We start from the raw sequence: 23,060 nt of genomic DNA on the forward strand, positions 1-23,060 counted from the left end.
AAAAGGCTATGGCAGGCTTCCTCAAAAGGCGCCACTGCGTCCTCATACTAGAATTACATAGGTATAGAAAAAAATCACTAAACATCATATCGTCATCGCCCCATCGTCGTCACAAAACGAAGGAAAGCGGGTAGTGCGATTACCCACCACGGGCACGTAATTGGTTTGTCTCTATCAAGGGACATCGACATTAATATGGATCTGTTTTATGCTTTGCCATCATATTAGGCGTACGCAGCGGGATGTAATATCGTTATCCTAGCGAGTAACTTCGAGCGGGTGCAAATTATCCCGGGGGCGGTGCACAACTACATTCGGATCTCGGCCCTGGATTGCAGCACTGATACGGGTAAAATCGCTGCCGCCTACGAGGACAAAGTGTGCATCTTTGAACCGACACCGTTGATTCACGGCGAGCGTCCCTCCTCGCATGGATTGGAGTACAAGTAAGAAGTTTTTTTTTAATTTCCTCAAGATTAGTCGCTTCTTATCTGTATCCATATACTCAGAAAGCTCACGTTTTCCTCGAACATAGAAATCCTCTGTTTCAAACAAACGTGATAACAATCAAATTCTTCATTTCTAATTGATTATCTATTTACAGATGGGTTCAAACAGGCAGCCTACAAGCCACATCGCACATCAGTTCTCTATCTTGGAATTTGGAAGGAACACGTCTGTTAACCGGCGGAACAGTTTTACAGCTGTGGCATGAGCGGCTGTCCAAGCAAGATGACGACGAACCCACTTGTAAGTTTATTCACATTGAATCATTCTCAACGTTCAATTCTATTGTTTCGATTGTTTTTCAGCCGTCAAATTTGAAATCGGCGGAGATCGAGACCCGAAGACGCCAACAAATGAGGAAGAATCCGATTCGCATTGGGATTGCGTTTGGAAGTGTCATACCGCCACACCGGTACACCACATGGCGTTCAGCCCGGATGGTACACTGTTTGCCACCTCCGGCAAAAGCGACCGATTGGTCAAGGTGTGGTACGAGAACAAGCACAGTAAGTATTTATTTAGTATGGGGTATTTTTTCTTATTGATCCGGTGCGTTTGATACAATGGTTTCCAGTAGTTTGGTTGAAGGATGCCTTCAAGGAGGTTTCAGAGATGTTTTAGGTGTTTCAGAAGTGGGGAGTTTTCCTGAAATGGTTTCCAGAGGTTTCATGATCCTTTCAGAAGTGTTTCAAAAGGTTTTCAAAGCGTTTCAATGGCTTCAGGGAGTTTGGATGTGGTTTCCAGAGGCAGGGATGGAAAATGTCGCGGAATTTCATAACAAAATTTCATTACATTTTTCTATTTACACCACTTTCGGTGCAAATTTCTGTTCGTACGCATCACCAGTCCATAACGCCGATTAGTTATGGATAATCAATGATGTTGTCGATTACGTTTGCAACTAAGGGCCGATTTCTTCACCCTGGCTTAAGCGTTAAACCAGGTTTAACTGTATGGGTAAGCCTGGCTTACCGGTTAAGCCGAGGTGAAGAAATCGGCCCTAAGTGCAGTGAAATTTTTAATCCCTGTCCAGAGGTATTAGAACAGGATTGAGGGAGTTTCAGGTGGCTTCCGAAACATTTCAAGGTGTTTCGGATGGTTTCAGGGTGTTTCAAAGAGGTTTCTGGGTTTTTTTTAAGAGTTTCAGAAATGTTTCATAGCGGGGGTTCGGTAATTAGTAGGATAGTTTTATTTCGTGGTACTTTGCAGTCCACTTATCTCAAAACATTTTGCAGTAGAATAGCACTGATGTAAAATTTGTACCAGTTTCTGGAACTCACATCAAAATACATTTTTCCTGTCTAACGTTTGTGTGGACACTGCAAAGACTATTCAGCCATTACCCTTCTTTAACATCGGCTTTGGACTGACTTGCGCTCTCATTGCCCCACCATATGCTGCAAAATAAAAATGAGAATTGAAGTGAAGAAGTGAATGTTTTGAACAGCTATATTGAAACTAGTACTAAAAAGGCAATGTGTTTACTGAGCACATCAACAGCTTTGTAATAAAAAATGTATTGTTTCTTCTTTTATTACAGTACTGTTCCCGAACAAAAGCTTCGATCAATCGCAGACGCAAAGTTTCTGCGGTCAACCGGAGGTTATCTACGGTTTCGTGTACGTTGCCCACCCGAGAGCTGTGACCCATCTGTCGTGGCGCAAAACCAGCAAGTACATGCCCAAAGGTTCGGTATCCAACATGCTAGTGACATCGTGCTTGGACAACATCTGTCGCATTTGGGTGGAAACGGTCCTACCCGATGACGGCTTGGTCAATATGAACCAGTTTGACCCCCTGGCATCACAAAATCCAAAGTTTCGAACACACCGGCATAAGCATCGGTTCATGCAACGATTGAAGCACATGAAAACGTGCTTCCACATAAGACGCCATGCGAAGCATAACGGAGGCACCGGTTTGAATGGATTGGGGGCCGGATTCGGGGGTCCTGGAGCAAGCGCCGGGTTCGGTAACCCTCCGATTCCAACGCTCCCGTCCACTTACAGTGTTCACGATTTTCACTCGTACGGCTATCACGGCACCGGAGTGACGCCAGGTCTGCATTTCCATTTGGCGGCTTCGATCAATGCCGAAACGGACATCCCGCTGGTTCCGTCGATGCACACGAATGATCCATCGACGCAACCCAACTTCATTCTACATTGGCTCAATAACAAAGAGATGCATTTCTCTCTGCAAGCAGAGGCTATTTTACAAGATATGACGAGAAAGGTGATCGAGAAAGAAGATTTACTATCCAGTGCAAACAGCGAAGGACATTCGGATGGTATGCACGACGACGATTTACCGAACGAAGACGGCAAGAAAAAGCCAAAAATTAAATCAACATTTTCCCAAGACGAGAGCAACAGTGAAGAGCATCCGGCCTACCCCGCTCACCGGTCGCATTCCGTTGGGGGTGGATCGCACACTGGAATACCAAGTCATCACACCCTATCGAACACGACTTCTATCAACTCACTGGCCAACGATGGTGGTGGTGGAAACATCCATGTTACCGATTCGCTGGACATGAAAATCGAATGTCTCTTGCGGGATTGGCATCACAGTCCGGATTTACTGTTTTCGATCCACCCAATTGATGGAAGCTACCTGATCTGGGTAGTTGAATGGCTAGACGAGTACCATCCCGGATCATTCCGTCAAGCGCAGGTTTCGTTCTCTACCAGGATTCCCTCCGCGTTTCCGCTGGGCGATGCAATGTCAATGTCCACCACCGTCGCCCTGTACAACACCGGCGGTAATTTAGGCTTCCGCGACATGATAGTCAAGGGGCCAAAAGCAACCAATGGCAGTAACGGAAGCAACAATCCAGACGTTAATAGCGATACCGTAACATCACTTCCCAGTGTGCTGGAAGAAAATGAAGTCAACGAAGAGGACAACGATAACGACAAGGCAAGCGGTGCGGACGATGCCCAATCCGCAAAGGTTGGCGAAACTGCCGGCAACGAAAATGGTGCGGAACATTCGGACATCCTGACTGCTCCGCCTTCGCCGGTTATTTCGATGGTAACGAAGCATTCGAACGGCACACTCAATTTGTGGCAACTTACCTTCGCGGACAAAAGCAAGTTCTCCCAGGTGCTGAGTATTGGTCATGCTTCCCGAGCATCCGGTCATCGGTTCCGTGTAAATGACATAACTTGCCATCCGGTGTTGCCGCTCCTGCTAACCACCTCTCATCACAACATCCCAGACATTCCCAACGCCAATGCAAACTATCCTGGAAAACAATCGGACGATCCAAATCAAAAGCCACATCGTCCCAAAGACATCTGCACGCCATCCGGATTTTGCTCCGAGCTAATTCTTTGGCGTGTAGATGCCGTTGGACCACTCTCTCAATCAGGAGGGGTGAGCGAACTCGCACGCATAAATTCTCCGGAGATTTCCGCATTCAGTAACGTGGCTTGGATTCCAACTCTGCTTCCGAGTACTACCCTGGGTAATTTGAGCAATTCTCCTTCGGCATGCTTTGTTGCAAGTGATGGCGAAAGTCTTCGGGTATACCAAGCGGTCATTGACGCTAGAACCCTACTAGCAGAAATTTCCAGCTCGGAAAGACGGTTCCGCCGGATGGATTCGATGGTGTCGCTTTCGACCGAATCGTCATCGGATAATATTCCGCCGGCACAATCTGCTCTGCACGACAAGATCAAAATAGTATCACAACAGTCCACGGCCAGACCTGGGTGTATTATACAGTTGGACGCCATAGATGATGCTACTCACGACTGGCAGAATACTCAATTTTTGCATGTGTTCCAGGAGCAGCTTATCACTGGCGAACGATCCGAGGAGCCCATATTTGCCAGTGGCAGCGACACTAAACACGTCGGATTGATGGACGGTCAAATGGGAGCCATGGTGGATCTTCAGCGAAATGCCCAATTTGAAGAACCCTTCTATCTAGTCGTACTTGAGCGGACTCAAAATGGAACAACCGTGCATATGTGGCGCATTGTTATTGCATCTCAGCCTGCGGCGCCGGACGAAATGAGCAGCAGCATGATGTACGTTCCGGATAGCAATCTGGTTCAAGACCTGGACGATCCTGAGTTTATCCATCGCGCGTCGATGGCCGGCATTCAGATTCCAGAGGATCCTAAGATTCCTATCGATCAAAGTCCGCATGTGAACATCTCTACGACGAAAGTTTGCACCCAAGAACTACCCCTGCCGGACGGAGTGGATGTCATACACGCCGCCCCAGCTGCTGGCCATCTGAGTTCGTCCTCGATTTATCCGGCTTGCTTTGCGCCCTACATTATTGTTACAGCATGCTCCGATTCCACGGTTCGCTTCTGGAAGTGTAAAGCTCCCAAGAGTGACGCCAGTGCAGAGAGTAAACTGAATTTCAAGTACGAATGGTTTGAGTGGGAAATGATCCGAAAGGACCAGGAATCAACCATCGACGTCAATGGGCAACTGTTACACATAAGTGCAGCGTATTCAGGAAGAATCGCCTGTGCGTACAAGTATGGCAAATCGTTCACCAGACCTACCAAGAGCAGTGACCCGGAAACCCGTTACGTTAACTTGTGTGTTGCTATTTACGAATGCGAAAGTACCGGCGGAAGCGAATGGGTACTGGAGGACACTATCCATTTGAAGAACATTCATCTGCCTAGAATTCAGGTTGATCCACATTTGGATTTGAGCTATCTGTACGATAATCGTACATTGCAGAAGAAACAGCGTTTGAACCAAATGTTGCAGACATTATCTCACGACGAAATTCGCTCCGGACGCAACGGGGATGTGACTCCCGAGTCTCTCGCCAAGCCCGGTTCGGGGCTGCTAGCCGTGCCAAGCTTTAGCACACTGCAATCGCTACGCAAGAGTATTACAGAACATGGAAACACCTGCCCTCTGACTCAGAAGCATCTGGTTCAGCTGGATTGGGTCTCCAAGGAAGACGGATCTCACATCCTCACGGTTGCAGTTGGTAGCAAGATTATGCTTTTCACACCGGTATCCAGCGATTTGGCACAGTCGAACATGAAAGCTATGAAAGAATCCCAATCATCGAACCGACCTCTCCTGCGGAAGGCCAGTTCTCTAGCCCAGCCTCATTTCAACGATGAAATCCGGTGGATGAAGCTGCGTCAGATCGAGTTACACACCGCGGACAGCTTGCCTCCGTTGCCGATGCAGATTTCTTGGGTTCGTGATGGTATTTTCGTCGCCGGCATGGATTCCGAAATGCATGTCTACTCCCAATGGAAGCCGGAAAACAACGCCATCAATCACATGGACATTGAAGATTTGTACGATAACCGTTATCTGAAGGATGAGGATCTTCGATCGCTCGCGCAGGAGAATACCCAAAGACGCCTGGCGAACGTTTCGTCCATGCCGGTCTTATCGCGTGTCAGCTCAATCAACCTTCAGATGCTTTCGAATGACAGCAAGAAAAAGAAACCTGGAACGGCTAGCACCGGTCAGATCAACAGTGGCCACGAACAGCAACAGCCAGTCCACGACTATATGACCGACTACGGTCTCTTCGAGGCATCAAGGATTGCCTGTCCCGTGTTGCCCCAGTACCATCCGAAACAGCTTATGGAGCTGCTCAACTCCGGTAAGATCCGCTGGGTGAAAGCGATTCTGGCCCATCTGGTTCGGTGCATCAGTGGTTCGTATACTATTCGTGGCGGCAGCGGCGATGAGGAGAGCCTCAACAGACAGGTACGTAATGCTTGCCGATTCTTGTGATGTTTCGTCTGAACGATAATGATATTATAGCCGAAACGTGTGATTAATATGATTTTGAACTATATATACCACCCTCCTATCATACTCTAGTTCCTGTTGTGCACTTGTTGAGATTAACCAAATTTCAATACCATGCATCTCTTATTCCACCACCGTTTTGCTCCCATGTTCAGTTTGAATTTTTCCGTCCATTGTATCCTATGCCTATTGCATCCCTTTTTCACCATTTCTGAAGTAAAGCAAGCCATCGAGGGGTAGAGTGGTACAGCTAAAATAAGGTTCATAAAAGTAAATAGACAATTAAACTGCAGTAGGAATGAAGCATTATTTTAAAAAACTTCTGGTATCCCGTGTTTAGGAAGATATAGGGTGGTATTCTTGGTTGTTTTGTTCTCACCGTCATGAGGTCAGGGGTTTTTATTTGCCATAATTTCTATAGTTCAGACCGATAAGGACATTTTTGAGACCTAATTTGAATTAAATAAGCTTTTTAAAACACCCTATGACGAAAATAACGAAGCTGCCAAAATAAGTTCCCCATGGGAAGGGTTTCACGTAGGAAAACTTTTCTAAGAGGTGTTATGGTAGACATTTAGATGACAAGACATCAATGAATATGTCTTAGAAAAGTAATCTGGAAACATTCAGTAACATTTCAGTACGTAGAATTAATAGGTTATTGGTTTTAGCTGCTATTTCATTGGTACATATTAATAATTATCAGACCTTGAGCCCTTGAGTGTTAATAGAGTTATCGTAACACAATGTCATACTTTGAATGGATTTAGGCATCACATTGAGGTCAGGCATTGTCTTACCCGCTATCATTTACTTGGTAGAGTTTGGATCTTCCTCCACTGGCCTACAAACGATGCCGATGAAATCATTATTGTCCGCAAAGCCGAGGAGCAACGTATGCCGATAGTGCCATTCCTTTTTTTCTTACTGTTGCTGTTAGTATTACTATTTAGCCAAGAACTACAAGATAATGATCCGAGTTAATATTCGTACCAAACCAAAGTTGAGAATATGGCCGAAATTGCGACAATACTTCTATTTTGGCCAGTGCCACTTTTAACACAAAAATCAAGTATTAGTTTGATTTCAGCATTTTTCCTTCAAAATATAGATTGAAACCTTTCATTTGACACATTGGTAGTTTCCATAGGATTACACTAGTTTACAGCATTTTTGAACTCGGAAAGCTGATGATCATTTTTGGTGTAGAATCATGCCCTGAGTTCGAAAACGCGAAGGAAAAAAATTACAGTAGAGCGGAAATTTTTTCGACTTTCCATACAAGGTTGATGATTTGAAATCGATTTTTGTTCTATTTTTAAGCAACGTCGCTCACTTCAAACATCTCATCCTCCGTAATCAATGCTCCGATTGAGCTGAAATTTTAACTGTAACTCGCCTACATATGATATGTCAAATAAACGTCGAGAAAGAATTTTTCAGTTGTTTTTTTCTTATTGAAAATAATACATTTCTTCAAAAAAATTTGGGAATTTTGCTAAAATTTAAGAAGATCGTCCCTAAAACTCGCCAATATCTTGAATTTCATCAATCTGACGCAAATCCTGTATTCAGATGATCGAATGGTATTGTATTCAGCTTTTAATTTATGGAAAAATATTTAAAATTGGTTGAACAAAACGCAATATATTTGAATTTTAGTAAATTACATATTTTGAAAAGTTACAAAACTCGATATTGAGCTAAAACTCAAAAACTATTCTACTTTAAATTTTTTGAAGGTCGGTTTCGAAATCAGCACTAAATTGTGCTTCAAAAATTTTGGTCGTCGACAGAAGTTCACGACTTTCGTTTTATTTTGTAAACTTGTGTTATTGGTTATTTTTATAAAAATGATTTCCCTTAGACTGGTAAAACCGATGCCCACACCCTATACCTGCGCTGTACCACCCTAACTCTCAATGGCTTCTGTTATAAATGATCTGGATTTCCTGTGAAACATTTACTGTATGGCGAATGCTCCGAGAACCAATGTTGTACTATACCGAATGATGATTTGTATTATCGCTAGAATATATGTATCGTAAGTAAATATCATATACTGCATCAGTGGTCGGTTTCGAAGTAGCTTAATAGCCTTTCCCCATTCGTTGACAGTAAACGTTTCAGCATACCTAGTTCGATTGTATTGAGAATATCAGACAGCATAACTATCTCTTTCAGACAACAGCAAGCACACGTTTATCATGGACAAAATTAGCAATCAGCGCTCAAAATTTACAGGAAACAAAATTGCCGTCACTCATTTCACCGTTCATGTTTTTTCTCTATTTTCCGTTACGTGTTACAGCGTGGTTGGTCTAGATCTCGCACACTTTCTGTTAGCTGTCCAGCAGGCACTGTTAGTCCTCTTGAACCGAGAGGGTCGACGACACAGGTGCGAATTAGTTTTAGTTCTGCTCCCTCCGAACTCTTTCAGCTCTACTTATTTTCTCAACTTTTTCCTATTACATTACTAAACGACCATTGTTTACTAACTTCATGTTTCGAATTATTTCGATACTATTGGCTTTATGGCTTATATTTTCTAACAAAATATTTTGGAGAAGTTTATCATTCACATTTCTACATAAACCACAGATTTTTCATTCACAGCTGAATTTAATCAATCTAACACCTTACTTAATCTGTACTAAACACAATATAGATAATATTACATAAATGACAAAAAGGTATCAGTAAAAAGGATTGATTGAAATACAGCCTACACACATACGTACACTAGCAACGAATAATGATAACTCCAATAGTAATAGTAATCGCTTTTGCTTGGTATCCTTCCAAAGCTTGGTTATGAGTAATTTTTATGCATAGGTCAAACGATTCCAAGTCATTGATTTATGACTATTTCCCTCTAGAATAGTGGAATGGATACTTATAATTATTCAAGCTCGTGCTATGAATCGGTTGTGATAGCAAACTATAAATTCTCTTTTGCTGGGAATATTAGCATCTTCATATTGGTAGCTTTATAGTAATGGAAAATATTTAGCTTATTGCTTTGGATGACGATTGTTACAGCAGAAATGAGTTGAGCATGAACTACCGTGACATCCTATTATGGTTTTATCAGGCACATGTGCTTGTAGTAGAACCAACTGCTATTGCAGTGCAACATTTGTGATTTTTGTAACACAAACACATACTATGTACAATTTCTAATTGAGTTGTGATTAGTATTTAGTTCTCTGGCATTCCGTAAGTATAACTCTTAACTACATTTGTAAATAAGCTTCCAAGATACTTAAATAATGAAAAACCTTTTTGCTAGCTTGTTTGCATCATCTATTTATGATAAAATATGTGTTGAAAATAACTTCAAATACGTCTTAAAATTTATTATAAGATTAAATGCCTTAGTTAGTTCTAGTTGTTTTATACACGATTTTCAAAATTAACTTGAAGAAAACTTAATAACCACATACGAACGGAGATGTTTTTTTCTTGATAAAAACAACTATAAATGTTTCATGAATTGGTCATGCTATGATAAAGCTTCCATAAAAATAAACAAATCTAAAAGGAATTTGGATTGTTACTTGGGATAACAGTAAAATTTTCTACCAAACCTCAGTTTTTCCTGCGTATCTAAAACTATTTTTTGAACAACTCAAAACAAATGTTGCACTGTAATATTATTTTAAAATTATCCGCCAGTAAGAAAATTAGTGCATACTCTATCAAAATAATTTGTTAAAAATTAACAGATCCCAGAAGAACTAACATTGGATTACGCTGAAATAACATCGATTCCCCCACTTCCACTGTGGACCCTATTGGCGGCAGACAAAGAAACAGTTGGAGTAACGGCACAACAAAGCGAAGAAGTAAAGGTTGTAGTCACTTTTTAACCTAATTCTGAACAGCAAATGTGAACAAAATCATTCATACTTGCAGGATTACAATGATCTGTTTGATAGCAATGTCGTCGATGAATCACTGGACGATTTGCTGGAAGACGAACCCGATGTTAGCCGTCACACCGATCGTCGGTCGTCCCTTCCCGAAAGACACTACCTTTCCCATTTCGGACCAAGACAAGGTCAACTCCTGTCTCGCTTACTGACCCACACCCATCTACCAGGGCTTTCATCTCTTGATCAGATGCATCTTCTAGCGCTTGCTGACACGGTATCCACCTGCAATACGGACTTTGCCGAACGGTTCGCAATCGATGCTGCTAAAACAGCAATTGCCAAGGAAAATCTTACGGGGGTACCGAATACCGAACACGTTTCCACAGACTCGTTGGATGATCGTGGCCTGCGATTCTTGCTTGCTATGAAGCACTATAACTATTTGCTCCGCTGCTTGCCTATTGTTCAGAGGCAGTCGTTCCAAAGACAAGGAGTAGGGACCGCAAACATCGTTTGGGCGTTCCATTCCGAAAGCGAAGAGGAATTGCTGAATTTTATCCCATCTTATTTGAAAGGTCAACCAAAGTGGCATGTATTGAAGGAATTAGGCGTAGGTTGGTGGTTAAGGAACAATACTCTTTTGAGACAGTGTATCGAACGATTGGCAAAGGCATCTTTCCAGGCTAATCAAGACCCGTTAGATGCGGCGCTGTACTACATGGCTATGAAGAAGAAATCTGTTGTTTGGGGGCTCTTTAGGTCACAAAGAGACGAAAAGATGACACAATTCTTCGCGAATAACTTCAATGAGGACCGTTGGCGAAAAGCTGCTTTGAAGAATGCGTTCGCCTTGTTGGGCAAACAAAGGTTCGAGCATGCAGTAGCATTCTTCTTGCTTGCCAATTCTTTAAATGATGCTCTAGAGGTTTGTTTGACTAAGTTGCAAGACTTACAGCTAGCACTTGTTATCACTCGTTTGTTCGAAGGAGAACATGACCCTACACCACCAAGCTTTAAACGGCTTTTGTACGAAGAAGTGTTGGGTTGCGATAAGGATGGCGAGAATCAAGATCTGGGTCGCGCCCATCCTGATCCGTTCCTGAGATCCATGGCTCTATGGATTTTGAAGGATTATTCCGGTAGTTTAAGCACCTTACTGGATAGCAACATCGGTAGTATGCACCCGTTATTTGACGATGAAAATGCTTCGACCAATGCCGACGGATCACATGCCACCAATCCAAATGTATTCAACTTCTACGTCTATCTACGCACACATCCCTTACTCATTCGTCAGCATATTGCTTCTTCAGCTCAAGATAAGAAGCGTGCCCAAGTAGTTCTTGCCGGCTTTAGTTACGGTAGTGAAACGGCATCCTCGACGAAGCCTGGCCTTACTACGGACAAGCAGATCCAACTGGAAGACTCCATTACTCCGTTGGAGCGACAACTGTACTTCACAACGGCCCATGCACACTTCAAGGCCGGTTGTCCAGCTCTTGCCTTGGAAGTGCTTAGTAAGCTCCCTTCGAAGGTCATCGATTCGGATTCAAACAGTCAACTGCAAAGTCCAAACGACACCAAAAAGCAGTGTAATTCAATAGCAACGGGCATACTGGATTGGAGCAAGACAAGTCATGCCGATTCCGGAAAGGAGACATCCAATTCGATCGACTGGGGCGCACCAGCCTCTTCGACGGCCGTGGATTGGAGTACACCGGCCAGTGGTTTCGATTGGGGTGCTCCTGTTACGTCACAAGTGTCCAATAGTGCGGATGAGTTCAAAATTGAATGGGATGACGATGATAAAAATGAAGAGGACGAGGACAGTGACGAAGGAATTCAGTTGAAAAAATCGGACACAGAAGAAAAGAATGACGTCGTTGAAGAAGACGAACCGGACTCCAAGGGTAGCTTGGACATCATGGCACAACAGCTTAAGTTTATTGCATGCTTGAAAATTCTGATGGAGGAGCTTTCAACATTAGCGACTGGATTTGAAGTCGATGGAGGACAGCTGAGATACCAACTGTATGTGTGGTTGGAACGGGAAGTGGAAGCCCTGAAGCAGCTTTGTAATTACAGTAGCGGAGATTCAGACAACACGGCTATCGAGGACAATAATACTACGGATGCATTAGATCGAGACACGCCGGTGCTGTCGAATAAGTTCCCGCACGATAAACCCACTTTGCATGAAATTTTAATTCAGGAGAAACAAGACTTTGAGGCTAAAGTTCAGCGTGCAGCTAGAAGGAAACGTTGGCTGAAGGCTAACGAAACACTATTGAGAACATTGTTGAGTTATTGTTCTTTACACGGTGCAAGTGGAGGCGGTTTAGCGTCTGTACGAATGGAACTGGTTCTACTGTTGCAGGAACTGCAACAAGAAAAGACTCAACAACAGTTGCTAAGTCCGCTGCCATTCCCTACTACTCTGCCTCTGTTAAGCGCTTGCGTGGCTGGCAATAAAACAGTGATTGCTGATCCCTTACGATACTTGCAATCGCATACTCACGACATGTTACAAACCATGGTGGATATGAGGAACCCACCACATGCTCAACGAACCGCATTCCCGAATGGAATCTTTGTACTGCGAGATTTGGGAGTTGCTCTTTCTGCCTGTATCTACCAATCTCTCTGCGACTCCGACACCTTCAGCGTAAAGCAATCGACGGTTACCGAGGGCTGTCACAGTCCTGGAATGGAAACTATCGCTAAACTGAACGCCAGCTGCCAAAGCACTCATCTCATGGCCAATGCTGCAGCACACCAAAGACGACGCAAATATTCGACTGACGAACCACTCGCTGTAAGTACGCCTCCTTCCAAATGGCCAGGTGTAACCAATCTCCGGGCGCTTCTGGCGCGTGAAAAGGACGAAGACACACCCCGTTTGAATGTTCTGCTGTGTGAATCCTTCGTGGCCACCTACATGGCGCTATTCGTGTACGCACTGACCACTTGCGATTGTCACATCTTGTATCGATTGGCCGGACAAAATTTCACAGACTACACATGGTCCACGCTGTACGGCGGAGGTGTTAAAAAACTTCTCCGTAAGGCTACGTCACATGTGCAGGCTGCCCAACAGGTCGTACACGCCCAGGTCCAGCAGGAAAGTCTGGAAAGCCCGGTGGCCGACGGAAGCGTCTGGGGAGCGGTTACTTCACTAACGAAACAGCGAGTGAAACTGAACATGAAACTGCTTGGGCATTTCGCTGGACCGCAAGGTCCGGCTAACATGAAGGAGGATAAGCCTACTTATCGCGAGCAGTTCGTTCCTCCGGAGATGTCGATGGTGGCGTACTTCCTCACGAAACCGGTTCCACGAGGTCAGTCCACATCCCATGGCTTTCTTTCACCTCAATTTATTCTTGTTATTTCTAATTGAAAATACCTAGGTGATCCCGATGAAGACGACTACGACTCGGCCGATTCGGCGGTGTCAGATTTGGACGATGACGAAGACGACGAGGATGTGTTCAACGACCCACTGAACAACGATCCCAAGGCCAACCAAGTGTCGGCAGCGGTTCGAAAGCATCGGCGGGAAAACACAGAACACTCCAATCCAAACTCGTATTCGTGGTGTGTTATGCGATTAGCGTTGATACGGGTAGCACAAAATCATCTGCAGACATTCATCAATGTGGCAGGGATCGAAATGCAAGGTAAATTCTAGGCGGTGACAAGCCTATGTATATTTTTTCCGACTACATTTACTCCATTTTTCAATTCACAGAACTACCGGTGTGCAGTCCGTTGATTCATGGAATCCTTCGTTCATTGTCCGCGTGGCAGGATATACTAAAAGAAGAATTGGAAAATCGAGGTCCCGCATCGGTTGATTACATTCCAGGTAGGTTCAGAAACATTTTCTCTTGCGTCGCCAAAGGCCCAGAGTTATTCATTTCATTCAAGCTTCAGTAAAAGCTTTTTGGTTATCCTATCAGCATGTTGATGCACAGTAAGCTTAATAGTGTTTGGAATTTTATCGCGAGTTACTGAGTGGTACATATATATTACGCATTACCACTGAACTGCGCACTTAGTCTTCAACTTCATAAGTGCGAAAACGTTAATAAAAGTGCGTGATTGCCAGAGTTTAAAATTTTCATTTTCAATGAATGAAATTCAACGTGAATTTTGAAAATTCTCAACTGAGGGATCAAAATAAAATTCATTTTGGTGAATGAATTTTTTCACCTATTCATTCATTTTTCTGTCACTGACAATTTTCACTGAGAAATTAAACTGGATTGTAACTCCCGATTATATTTCAAATCACCTCAAAATTTGTGTATAGTAGTTAATTAGAACATTAAATAATAATGTTCTCTATTTGTCCATTAAGTCGGATTGTGCGTCTGTTAACAGAAATTGGACATTTTACGACGTGCGAAAAAATATTCGTGACAGAGAATTGAATGAAAAAAGAGAGGCATTCAGCTGACAATGAATGTGGCCAAACACTAATGAAAAATGAGAATGTCAATCTTCACTATCAATCTTCGATTTTTTTACTCTCTGGTGATTGCATCACATCCTGTTGATGTCTTCGGCGCACTATTTTTTGTTGCTTTTATTAACGTTTTCGCACTCTTAGTGTCAAACCAGTGGGGTGACACAGCTGTCAAACTCGGTTCATCGCCGGTCTTACCATCATCGTTTTTGGTACGTCGCGTTTTGGTACCCACTTTCTAGTCGATTTACCCTAACTTGCACCTGATTTTCGGGTGTGTGGCTCGTGTGTTGCTAGTGCTTATTTCGGAAATAACACATTTCAAATGAAATTGTTGTTTTTGATATATGTTTCTCTTTGTTTATCACTTTGCACGATATTATATTAAGCAGCGAAGCAGTGTCGATGTTTCAAGCACCTTTTTGCCATGAATAAAGCAATAAAAACAAAAACATTGGACGCCATTTTGAATCGAATGGTGACTTGCTGATTCTGGCCCTTCGTCAACCCCCTGTGTCAAATAAATGCTGTTTCTTGAGTTCTTTCCTTGTCAAATATTTGACCCTGTGTACTTCAGGCCATAGACGCGCCTGGTAATTGAAACAGAAGAAACAGGAGGGAAACAAAACTGCTGAGTGGTTCATTTATCACTTCGGCTACCAAGCACTGCTGTAAGCATTTTGACGTTAATACTGACCTACTGATTCAGTTGATGCATCGATGAAACGTGTTTCACAAGATGCTCGTTAGCAGAAATTTCAACTCTGTCGCTCTCTATTTTAGACAATCGCTGTTCATAATGAACACAACCTACTTAGAAATCGAATACAGGTTTGCATCGCTTTTGCTTATCTCCTACAGTCGCGTTTCATGTAACCCTACTTACCACAGATGTGGCACTTCCCTGAAAGTTTTTCCTTTACCGTGCTCTGCAATACTGACGTAGTCAAATGTTCATCAAAGGGCTGCTTTCACCTTTCGAAACTTAGTTAAAACTGGTGTGATGATAAGCAGAATTTTAATATTATATATGGTTCATTTGAATTCCAGATATGTTTTACCCTAAAATACATTTCGTAACACCGCTGTTAGTCATGGGATTAGACTTGAAGGTGAATTTTATCACCATTATCATTAATTGATTACGCATTTTGGAAAAAAAATGTGTTATGATAGAATTCCTAGTTCAATCGCATTCTTTTGGCCACCGATATTGCAACTATTATACTACATGGCGACCATTAACATTTTACAACTTTGTTAATCAACCTTCAAAATATTACTATCGCTATTTTTTCAGGCTGTTTTGTTGAATCCGAAGCAAAAGGCCCCGCAATTCATAAGTATCGTTCACTGTTGGAGAAGTCCAACACCCCGTTCAGCCCATGTCTTTCATCCGCTGCACCCGCTCGAAGGCTGTGGAACTATCTGGTACGTATCGAGCTAGTGCAGGACATCTTCATTCGAGCAGTATTCGGCAAGAAGAAACCGTCGCCCCATCTAACCGACAACACGATCGGTTCGATTACCAATTCGGCCAACGATTCGGGTACACCGATCGCGAACGAGTCCGCAGTAGTTGCCGGTGGTCAAACGCAACTACAGAACATTCCAGAACCAGTTAGAATTATACATAAGGATCAGGAGCAGATTTCCGCATTTTGTCTGAATTTGGTGAATCCAGGTTTATTGGCGCTAGCCACCCCCAGGGAAGTTCAAGAAATGGACATTTCCTTGCTGCTGGAATCACCCAACTGGATGGAAGATGAATGCGAAATGGACATCATGAACTTGACCAAGGACATTGAAACGATTCCGTCGAGCAATTTCTTGGTTATACAGACCTCCACAGATAAGTATGTGCCTTTCCTTCCGTGGTATTTTCTAGATATCACTAACACATTGCTCAACTTTCAGACATTTAGTCAACACGAGTATCAACGCCGCACAAAACTTTGGTGTTCCATCTAGTCCCCAGCCTGGAATTGCAGGACAGTCTGGACGTGGTGCGTCCGTGGTAAGTCATCTCCTAGAAATCGGATTGATTTGTCTTCTGATAAGGAAAAACAACCAGCTAATATTCATGTACACTAACTGCATACCTATCTATCTTATTGTAAATCACTTGGACGCAATTAACAAATTTGTATGCGAGCTGTGTGTTTGGTGGGATGTAATTGTCCACGTTTTACATCATTTGTATAAAATATTCATCACGTCATTCTGAATCAATTTCACAATATGATGATTAGGTAATTTTATAGCGGTTCACATTAATTAACAATATAAAATTTCGCCAACGAAACGTAAATTCAGTCGGTCGATGAATATACTCTGAAAAAAAATTCACGTCCAATGCACCCAAATGAAAACGCCATTCCTTGCAAAAACTAGCTCTTGAACCTAGCAATTTAGCACTGTATTTGGAAGAAATTCCAATTTTAATTTGTTAAAAATAACGCTTTAAACTTAATTTGTGAAAAATGACCGGTATCTGGCTCAAAGGTTATTGAATGACGAGTTTACATGTTTTACAGAAAATTAGTCACATATTTCTGTATTAAATACAATATTATACCAAACTGTGTGTTAGGCGCACTTCAAAGACACAGTATGCTTTTGCTATCGTAGTTGAATATTGAATGAATGTTTTTAGCTGCCAAATATTCGCTAAAGCCGGTTTCGCCATCAAAATTTCTATAATGTTGAACGGTGGTATCACATTTCCCGAAGTGACATTTCCCGGAATGACACACTTCCCGGAATGATCATTTGCCTGGAACGATCATTTTCCCAGAATGCCACTTCCCGGAATGACACATTTCCCGGAATGATCAGTTTCGCGGAATGATGTATATGATGTATATCTATTAGGGTGCTAGGTCATTGAATTTAATGACTTTAATCCTAATTACGGCTTTGGGCAGCCTATTTGAATGGTTTGATTATGATAATGCCTAGAAAGAACAACCTATTAAATAAAAAAGGTCTAATGGGAGATTTTGTAGTGTGGCCGCCAATATTACATAATAGCATCCTAATAGAATGGATTGCATATCTAGAGACGAATGCCCTAGAGGTAAAGTCTCTCTGAACAAAACAAAGGATTGCATGCAATGAATGCTTTGCATATACCGTGATTTCGGGTGAAATTGATCACTTTTCACAGTTTTTGGCTTCTAATTTTTGAATGATTATCGATATGGTCAAACATAATGCTTTAAAACAAGTACGACCACGGGTTTGATCTGGATCAGTCTTTTACTGCGAATCATTTTATTGTAATAAATATAATTTGAAATAAAAAATCAGAAATTTTAGTTTCGGGTTGAAATTGATCAGTTAGTGAAATATCTTTGTAAATGCTGCAAATAAATTTTCCATCTGAATTAACCACCCCAGAATGCGAAAACCTTTATTAAACTTATACAGGTTTAGTAGGGTATTGGTTCCCTTATTAAGCATGTGGCTCCCTTTTTATCCTACGAAAATCAAAGGATTGAAGCGTTGTTTATTTTGTTCCATATTTATGTATTTTTTGTTAGAAGTGAGCACGCATGAAAACAAAAAGAACGGAATCAATCGGTGCCGTAATCGCTTATTTTCGAATAGGATGAACATGGGAGCGTGGGATTACTGATGGCATACATACCCTAAATTCTTATTTATTTAAATTTTAAGTTTAACAAATCTAAAGCAAACGCCTAAAAGTATACAATTTCCATACTAAACAAGTCATTACTTTAGAAAAAGTACAATTTTATGCATAAACATCAATATTTATAGAACTTTTGATGATGAAATCGGGTGTAGCGAACACTTTATAGCTGTAAATTCGAATATTTATTCCATGTGCGATACAGCTACGGTAGCAAAAGTTTGAAAGCGTCTTTGAAATTCGCTAAACACGCAGTTTCGGAATATGTGATTAATTAGCTGTAAAATATGTAAACTCATCATTCAATAACCCTTGAGCCAGATGATGGTCATTTTCTACAAATTGTTTTAACCCTTTCTTTCCCACAAGGTTTTTTGACATTTAAAAATAGATAAAATGGTTTCTAAACAAATCACTAGAACAAAAGATGTATAGTTTTACTCCAAAATATCGTTAGAAATAAAAAAAAATGATTTTTGGGATGGATCATCTGTGATCCATTGGGAAGATGGATGCACTAAAGGCACATATATACAAATTTTGTTTTTTTTTTATTTGTATATTGTTTTTTTCCCCAAAACTAGGGGAAATTACCTATTCTCGGCCGTTTTGTTCTCTTCGTATTGAGATGTTTTTTGAAACCTAGTTAACTCAAACTTGGCTTCAAATCCTTCCCAACTAAGCTGAATTATATGGCCAAGTTTCGGGCAATTTAGCTGACAAAAACCCCCCATGACGAAAAGAATAAACCTGCCGACAATACCCAATGTCACACTATATAGATATTTCGTTCATTACACCTTTAATTTATCTCGAGGTTCTAATCTAGCCCTTCTGCAAAACTTGATGAAACTTGTCGGACTTCTTACAGTTACCATAAATAGTTATTCGAACATGGTTCGCTTAGAATCTATGGATTCTCTTCTCGTACCATATATACCCTCCTGGATTCATCTGCGACATATTGCCGGCGATAAATAGATAACATTATATGAAATAATGACATTTTTACATGAAACACTATTAACAATGGCAAATTTCTTGGATGTAAACAAACATGCTGACAAGGAACAGGTTAGATCAGAAAGGATAAAAATGTCGTTATGTTCCCAATGGATCACTGATGATCCACATGTTTGTTCATTTAATTAGTGTTTTATCGTCAACTTGTTTGTAAAACGATATTTTATTGTGCTAATATACATACTATACTGCCGTGAATCGCAAGTCAGTCCCATATGTAAAAAGTAGGCATTGAGAAAATGGCCTCTGAAGTTTTCAAATTCGATTTCTATGGGAAACTCAAAAAAATCGCCATGAATTGGAAACTTCTGCGATCATCATGAAACTTTCACACATTGTTTCAAACGTGAAAACGTAACAGTGAAAAATATAAAACTGGCTAAAATAATGTCAGCTTTTGTACTGAAGGGTGCACAAGTTCGTAACGGGACTGACTTGCGATTACATTTCATTATGGGACAATCTGACTTGGTGTTGTTTTTCAACTTTACTGAACAAACTATATATTATTTTGCACGCAGCTGAAAGATCATCCGAAGAAAGCTCGAAAACGGCCATTAACTCATTTTTGCCCAAAATGCAGATGGGACTGACTTGCGATTCACGGCAGTATAGGGCATGCTAGTATTTTTTCCGTTGAAAAAAATGTTCAGGTTTCGGAATATTGAATTTTTGAATATTGTTTGAATTAAAATAGAAAAAATACCGACTTTCGCTAAATCATTAAGCTCTAGAACAAAAACGAGCAGAGAAATTTTGACCAAACTTTGCATAATAGTTCATTAAACATGTACAAACATCTGAAGAAAAAATGGAAATGATCTAACTTATCCTGTGTTTGTATGAACAGTGCAAAGTAGTGGATCACCTGTGCTACCATGGGAAAGAGAGGGTTAAGTTCAAAGCTTTATTTTTGACAAATAAAAATTGCCCTCACGTCGATCAATTTAACCCGAAATCACGGTATCACAGTAGAGCTCATCAATCTGGGCCCGGAAAAAAACGTAAAGCCGCCTTCAAAGTACTATCCCAGCTCATTTTCTGTCGTCATCTAAAGCAAATGAGTTCGAGGAAAGTAATCGAGCTTGTTTCATCGACGGCCGGTCGACAACGAACCAGATCTTCACCGTGTGAATTCTAGGTCCCAACGCATCACCAGTTCATCGACTGCGGCATACGACCACAAAGAGCTATAGAAAATCATGGACGAGAACGGTTTTGCCGAAAAACTTACCGGACTGATGAAATCAACAATGAAGGGGGTACAAAACTGCGTAATGATTTTGGGTGAACTGTTCAGTCTATTCGAATCGCAGCTGACGTCCTGGATAGAAAAAATAGCGCCGGGTCGGGGTCAAATGCCAATAATTGGATACTTTTTCAAAACGATTTGCGTGTATTATACGTCGTTTTGAAAAAGTATCCGAGTTATGATCTTCACGAAATGCGGTCAATTTGGCTGTTTTGCGGATGAAATGGATATTATTGATAGTTCATTTGGCACCGTGGCAGAAAAATAAAACTTTAAAACTTTAGCTTCAAGATGATAGTATTATTTTTGGAATTATGACACTTTTTTGAAAGTTTTATATGAAACAAAGTTTTTAAACTTCGAATGCCGTTTTTTCAATTCCTATTTTTTTACATATGGCACTGTTATGCGAGTAGTGTAGCACCTCAAAGTTGGCAGTTTTGTATAAAAATCGGCATTTGTCCGTTCAATTATCTGAATTTCATACTAAATCAAGATATCGGTGCGCTTTTCGGATGATCTTTCACTAGAAAATAATATTGTTTGCTCAGTAAAATTAAAAATATTACGAAAAAAATGTCCCAAATGAAGCAAGAATCAAGTTTACGCAAAGTTTATATTTTAGATTTCAAATATCTGAAACACGGTAAAGTATCGTGGTAAAACACACTCAACACATCCACACTTTTTCTGTGAATTGGTTCACTGAATTTGCTTTTCACACATTCAATGTTGTCCTACTTGTCAACCGTCTAAATGTTCATTCATCTCTTAACCTTGTGCAACTCACCATCACGCCTTCATCAGATAAAAGGAGCAACATTCCCTGGAAGTCAGTGTCCACGCTTCTGCAAACTGGTTATCGAGCGTTCAAAGCACTTGCTAAAACCGGTACATTTCTATCGTGTTATTTTCATCAATCAATAGTTCATTTTGTTAATACGAGCTGTATAGATTATCTTGTTTTTATGTCATCATCGATCATATTGAATCATATCTTTGATTTGATTACTATGTTACATCATGTAAATATTTCAATCAAACTATATTTACTCATATTTATCATAAAGGTAGCAATATATATGCTTTGTAGGATAGAGCCCGTATAGCAAAAATGATCATAAAGAGGAGCAATTGACTAATGTGTTTTGTGCACAATTACTGAATCTCCTAGGTAAACGACATTGTAAAATTTCAGATTATTATTATGCATTTATTATGACAAATTTTAGCCACACTCTGCAGCCATCTACCTATTGAGTTTACAGAATTGCATAAAGTAAGGTACACCGGGGAAAGTTGAAACGGGTGGGGCAAGATGAAACGCGAAGTTTTAAAATTGATTTCAATAAAATTTGAAAACTTATCCTTCGTTAAAAGATGGTATGTTTCAAAAAGTATGTGTTATGGCAATCAAATTGTTTATCATCAATAGAAAACATCATGTTAACCCGCTGTTTCACCTTGCCCCACCCGTTTCAACAATAGAGTTAATAAACTATAGAGGAAGAATGTCGCTGGCGTCGCTGCCGAAACATCTCTTGCTGGCGGAGATAGGCCGGGCTATAAGTGTCAAAGCGAAAAAGTATGCAGTTTGACAGATAGATACCCGACATGTTTGCAAGCGAGAACAAAGGGAACAGCAGCGACATTCGTCCTCTATAGTTTATTAAATCTATTGTTTCAACTTGCCCCGGTGTACCTTACTCAAAACATGTTGTTTCAGTAGGTACATAAAAGCCATGTTTGGAGATTGTATTTCAGCATGTAGAGCATGAGTGAAGATTAGTCTCTTTGGAGTTAGATCTTATTTGCTTAATTAATCCTGTTCTGGCGATGTACAAAGGTTACATCTTTGGTAATGTTGCTCAAAGTCGAAAGACTGCCCAGTTAACATATTTGTAACATTCAAGAAACTTAGATAAGAACCAACACATTCGTAAATGTGGAGACTATATCCACAGACAAACAGAAGTAACACCTAGAACAATTTTCGTGAAAATTCGTGGAAATGTTTCACAAAACACTGCGTTGTGCAAAATTGTCAACAAAAGGCGCTTGTGTGAATCGTCAAACGCACATAAAAACAATGCGCGCGCCTCTGGTTGGGAAAGCCACAACCAAAAAGATTTGAAATGATCGTTGAAAGCGTGGTCGGTGGAAATTTTGCAAGTGTTACGTCTGTTTGTCTGTGCTATATCCGTATATCTAACGGTTTTCTCAACTTTTTTCACGATGTCTAAAAATTTGAGAAAAAGGTGCCTCCCAATCTCAAATATAAACCCATTAAATCCATAGGCCAACACTTTTACCACTGTATTAACTGCACACACTTCCTGAAATTAGACGATATGTGGTTATCTGGCTGAAGTCTGTATGCATCAAGTTTGCTGAAGGTGACACTTTTGTAAACCCTCAGTGTTTCGTGATGTTTGAAGCGATTTTTTTTGCTATTTTCATTATCGTACCTACAACGTCCTCTTGGTCAAATTTGTTCTTTTGCAAAAGTTA

At 41.1% G+C, this 23,060-nt stretch overlaps 1 protein-coding gene across 3 annotated transcripts in view; it reads left to right on the forward strand.

Annotated features, from left to right (window-relative positions):
* Nucleotides 1-23,060, forward strand: part of LOC109399404 (dmX-like protein 2) — a 55,961-nt gene that overhangs the window by 20,501 nt on the left and 12,400 nt on the right. Inside the window, exons 2-13 of one of the 3 annotated variants that reach the window (XM_062859396.1) lie at nucleotides 229-446; nucleotides 605-750; nucleotides 813-1,013; nucleotides 2,048-6,225; nucleotides 8,582-8,668; nucleotides 9,999-10,124; nucleotides 10,189-13,486; nucleotides 13,556-13,825; nucleotides 13,897-14,013; nucleotides 15,917-16,472; nucleotides 16,534-16,633; nucleotides 21,357-21,440. In XM_062859396.1, coding sequence (XP_062715380.1) covers nucleotides 229-446; nucleotides 605-750; nucleotides 813-1,013; nucleotides 2,048-6,225; nucleotides 8,582-8,668; nucleotides 9,999-10,124; nucleotides 10,189-13,486; nucleotides 13,556-13,825; nucleotides 13,897-14,013; nucleotides 15,917-16,472; nucleotides 16,534-16,633; nucleotides 21,357-21,440 — 9,381 coding nt within the window. The remainder of the gene's footprint in view (nucleotides 1-228; nucleotides 447-604; nucleotides 751-812; nucleotides 1,014-2,047; nucleotides 6,226-8,581; nucleotides 8,669-9,998; nucleotides 10,125-10,188; nucleotides 13,487-13,555; nucleotides 13,826-13,896; nucleotides 14,014-15,916; nucleotides 16,473-16,533; nucleotides 16,634-21,356; nucleotides 21,441-23,060) is intronic. The other 2 variants (XM_062859398.1, XM_062859397.1) reach the window with 2 other exon arrangements.

The sequence above is a fragment of the Aedes albopictus genome, chromosome 3 (genome assembly GCF_035046485.1).
Source record: "Aedes albopictus strain Foshan chromosome 3, AalbF5, whole genome shotgun sequence".
In the NCBI taxonomy this organism is placed as follows: domain Eukaryota; kingdom Metazoa; phylum Arthropoda; class Insecta; order Diptera; family Culicidae; genus Aedes; species Aedes albopictus.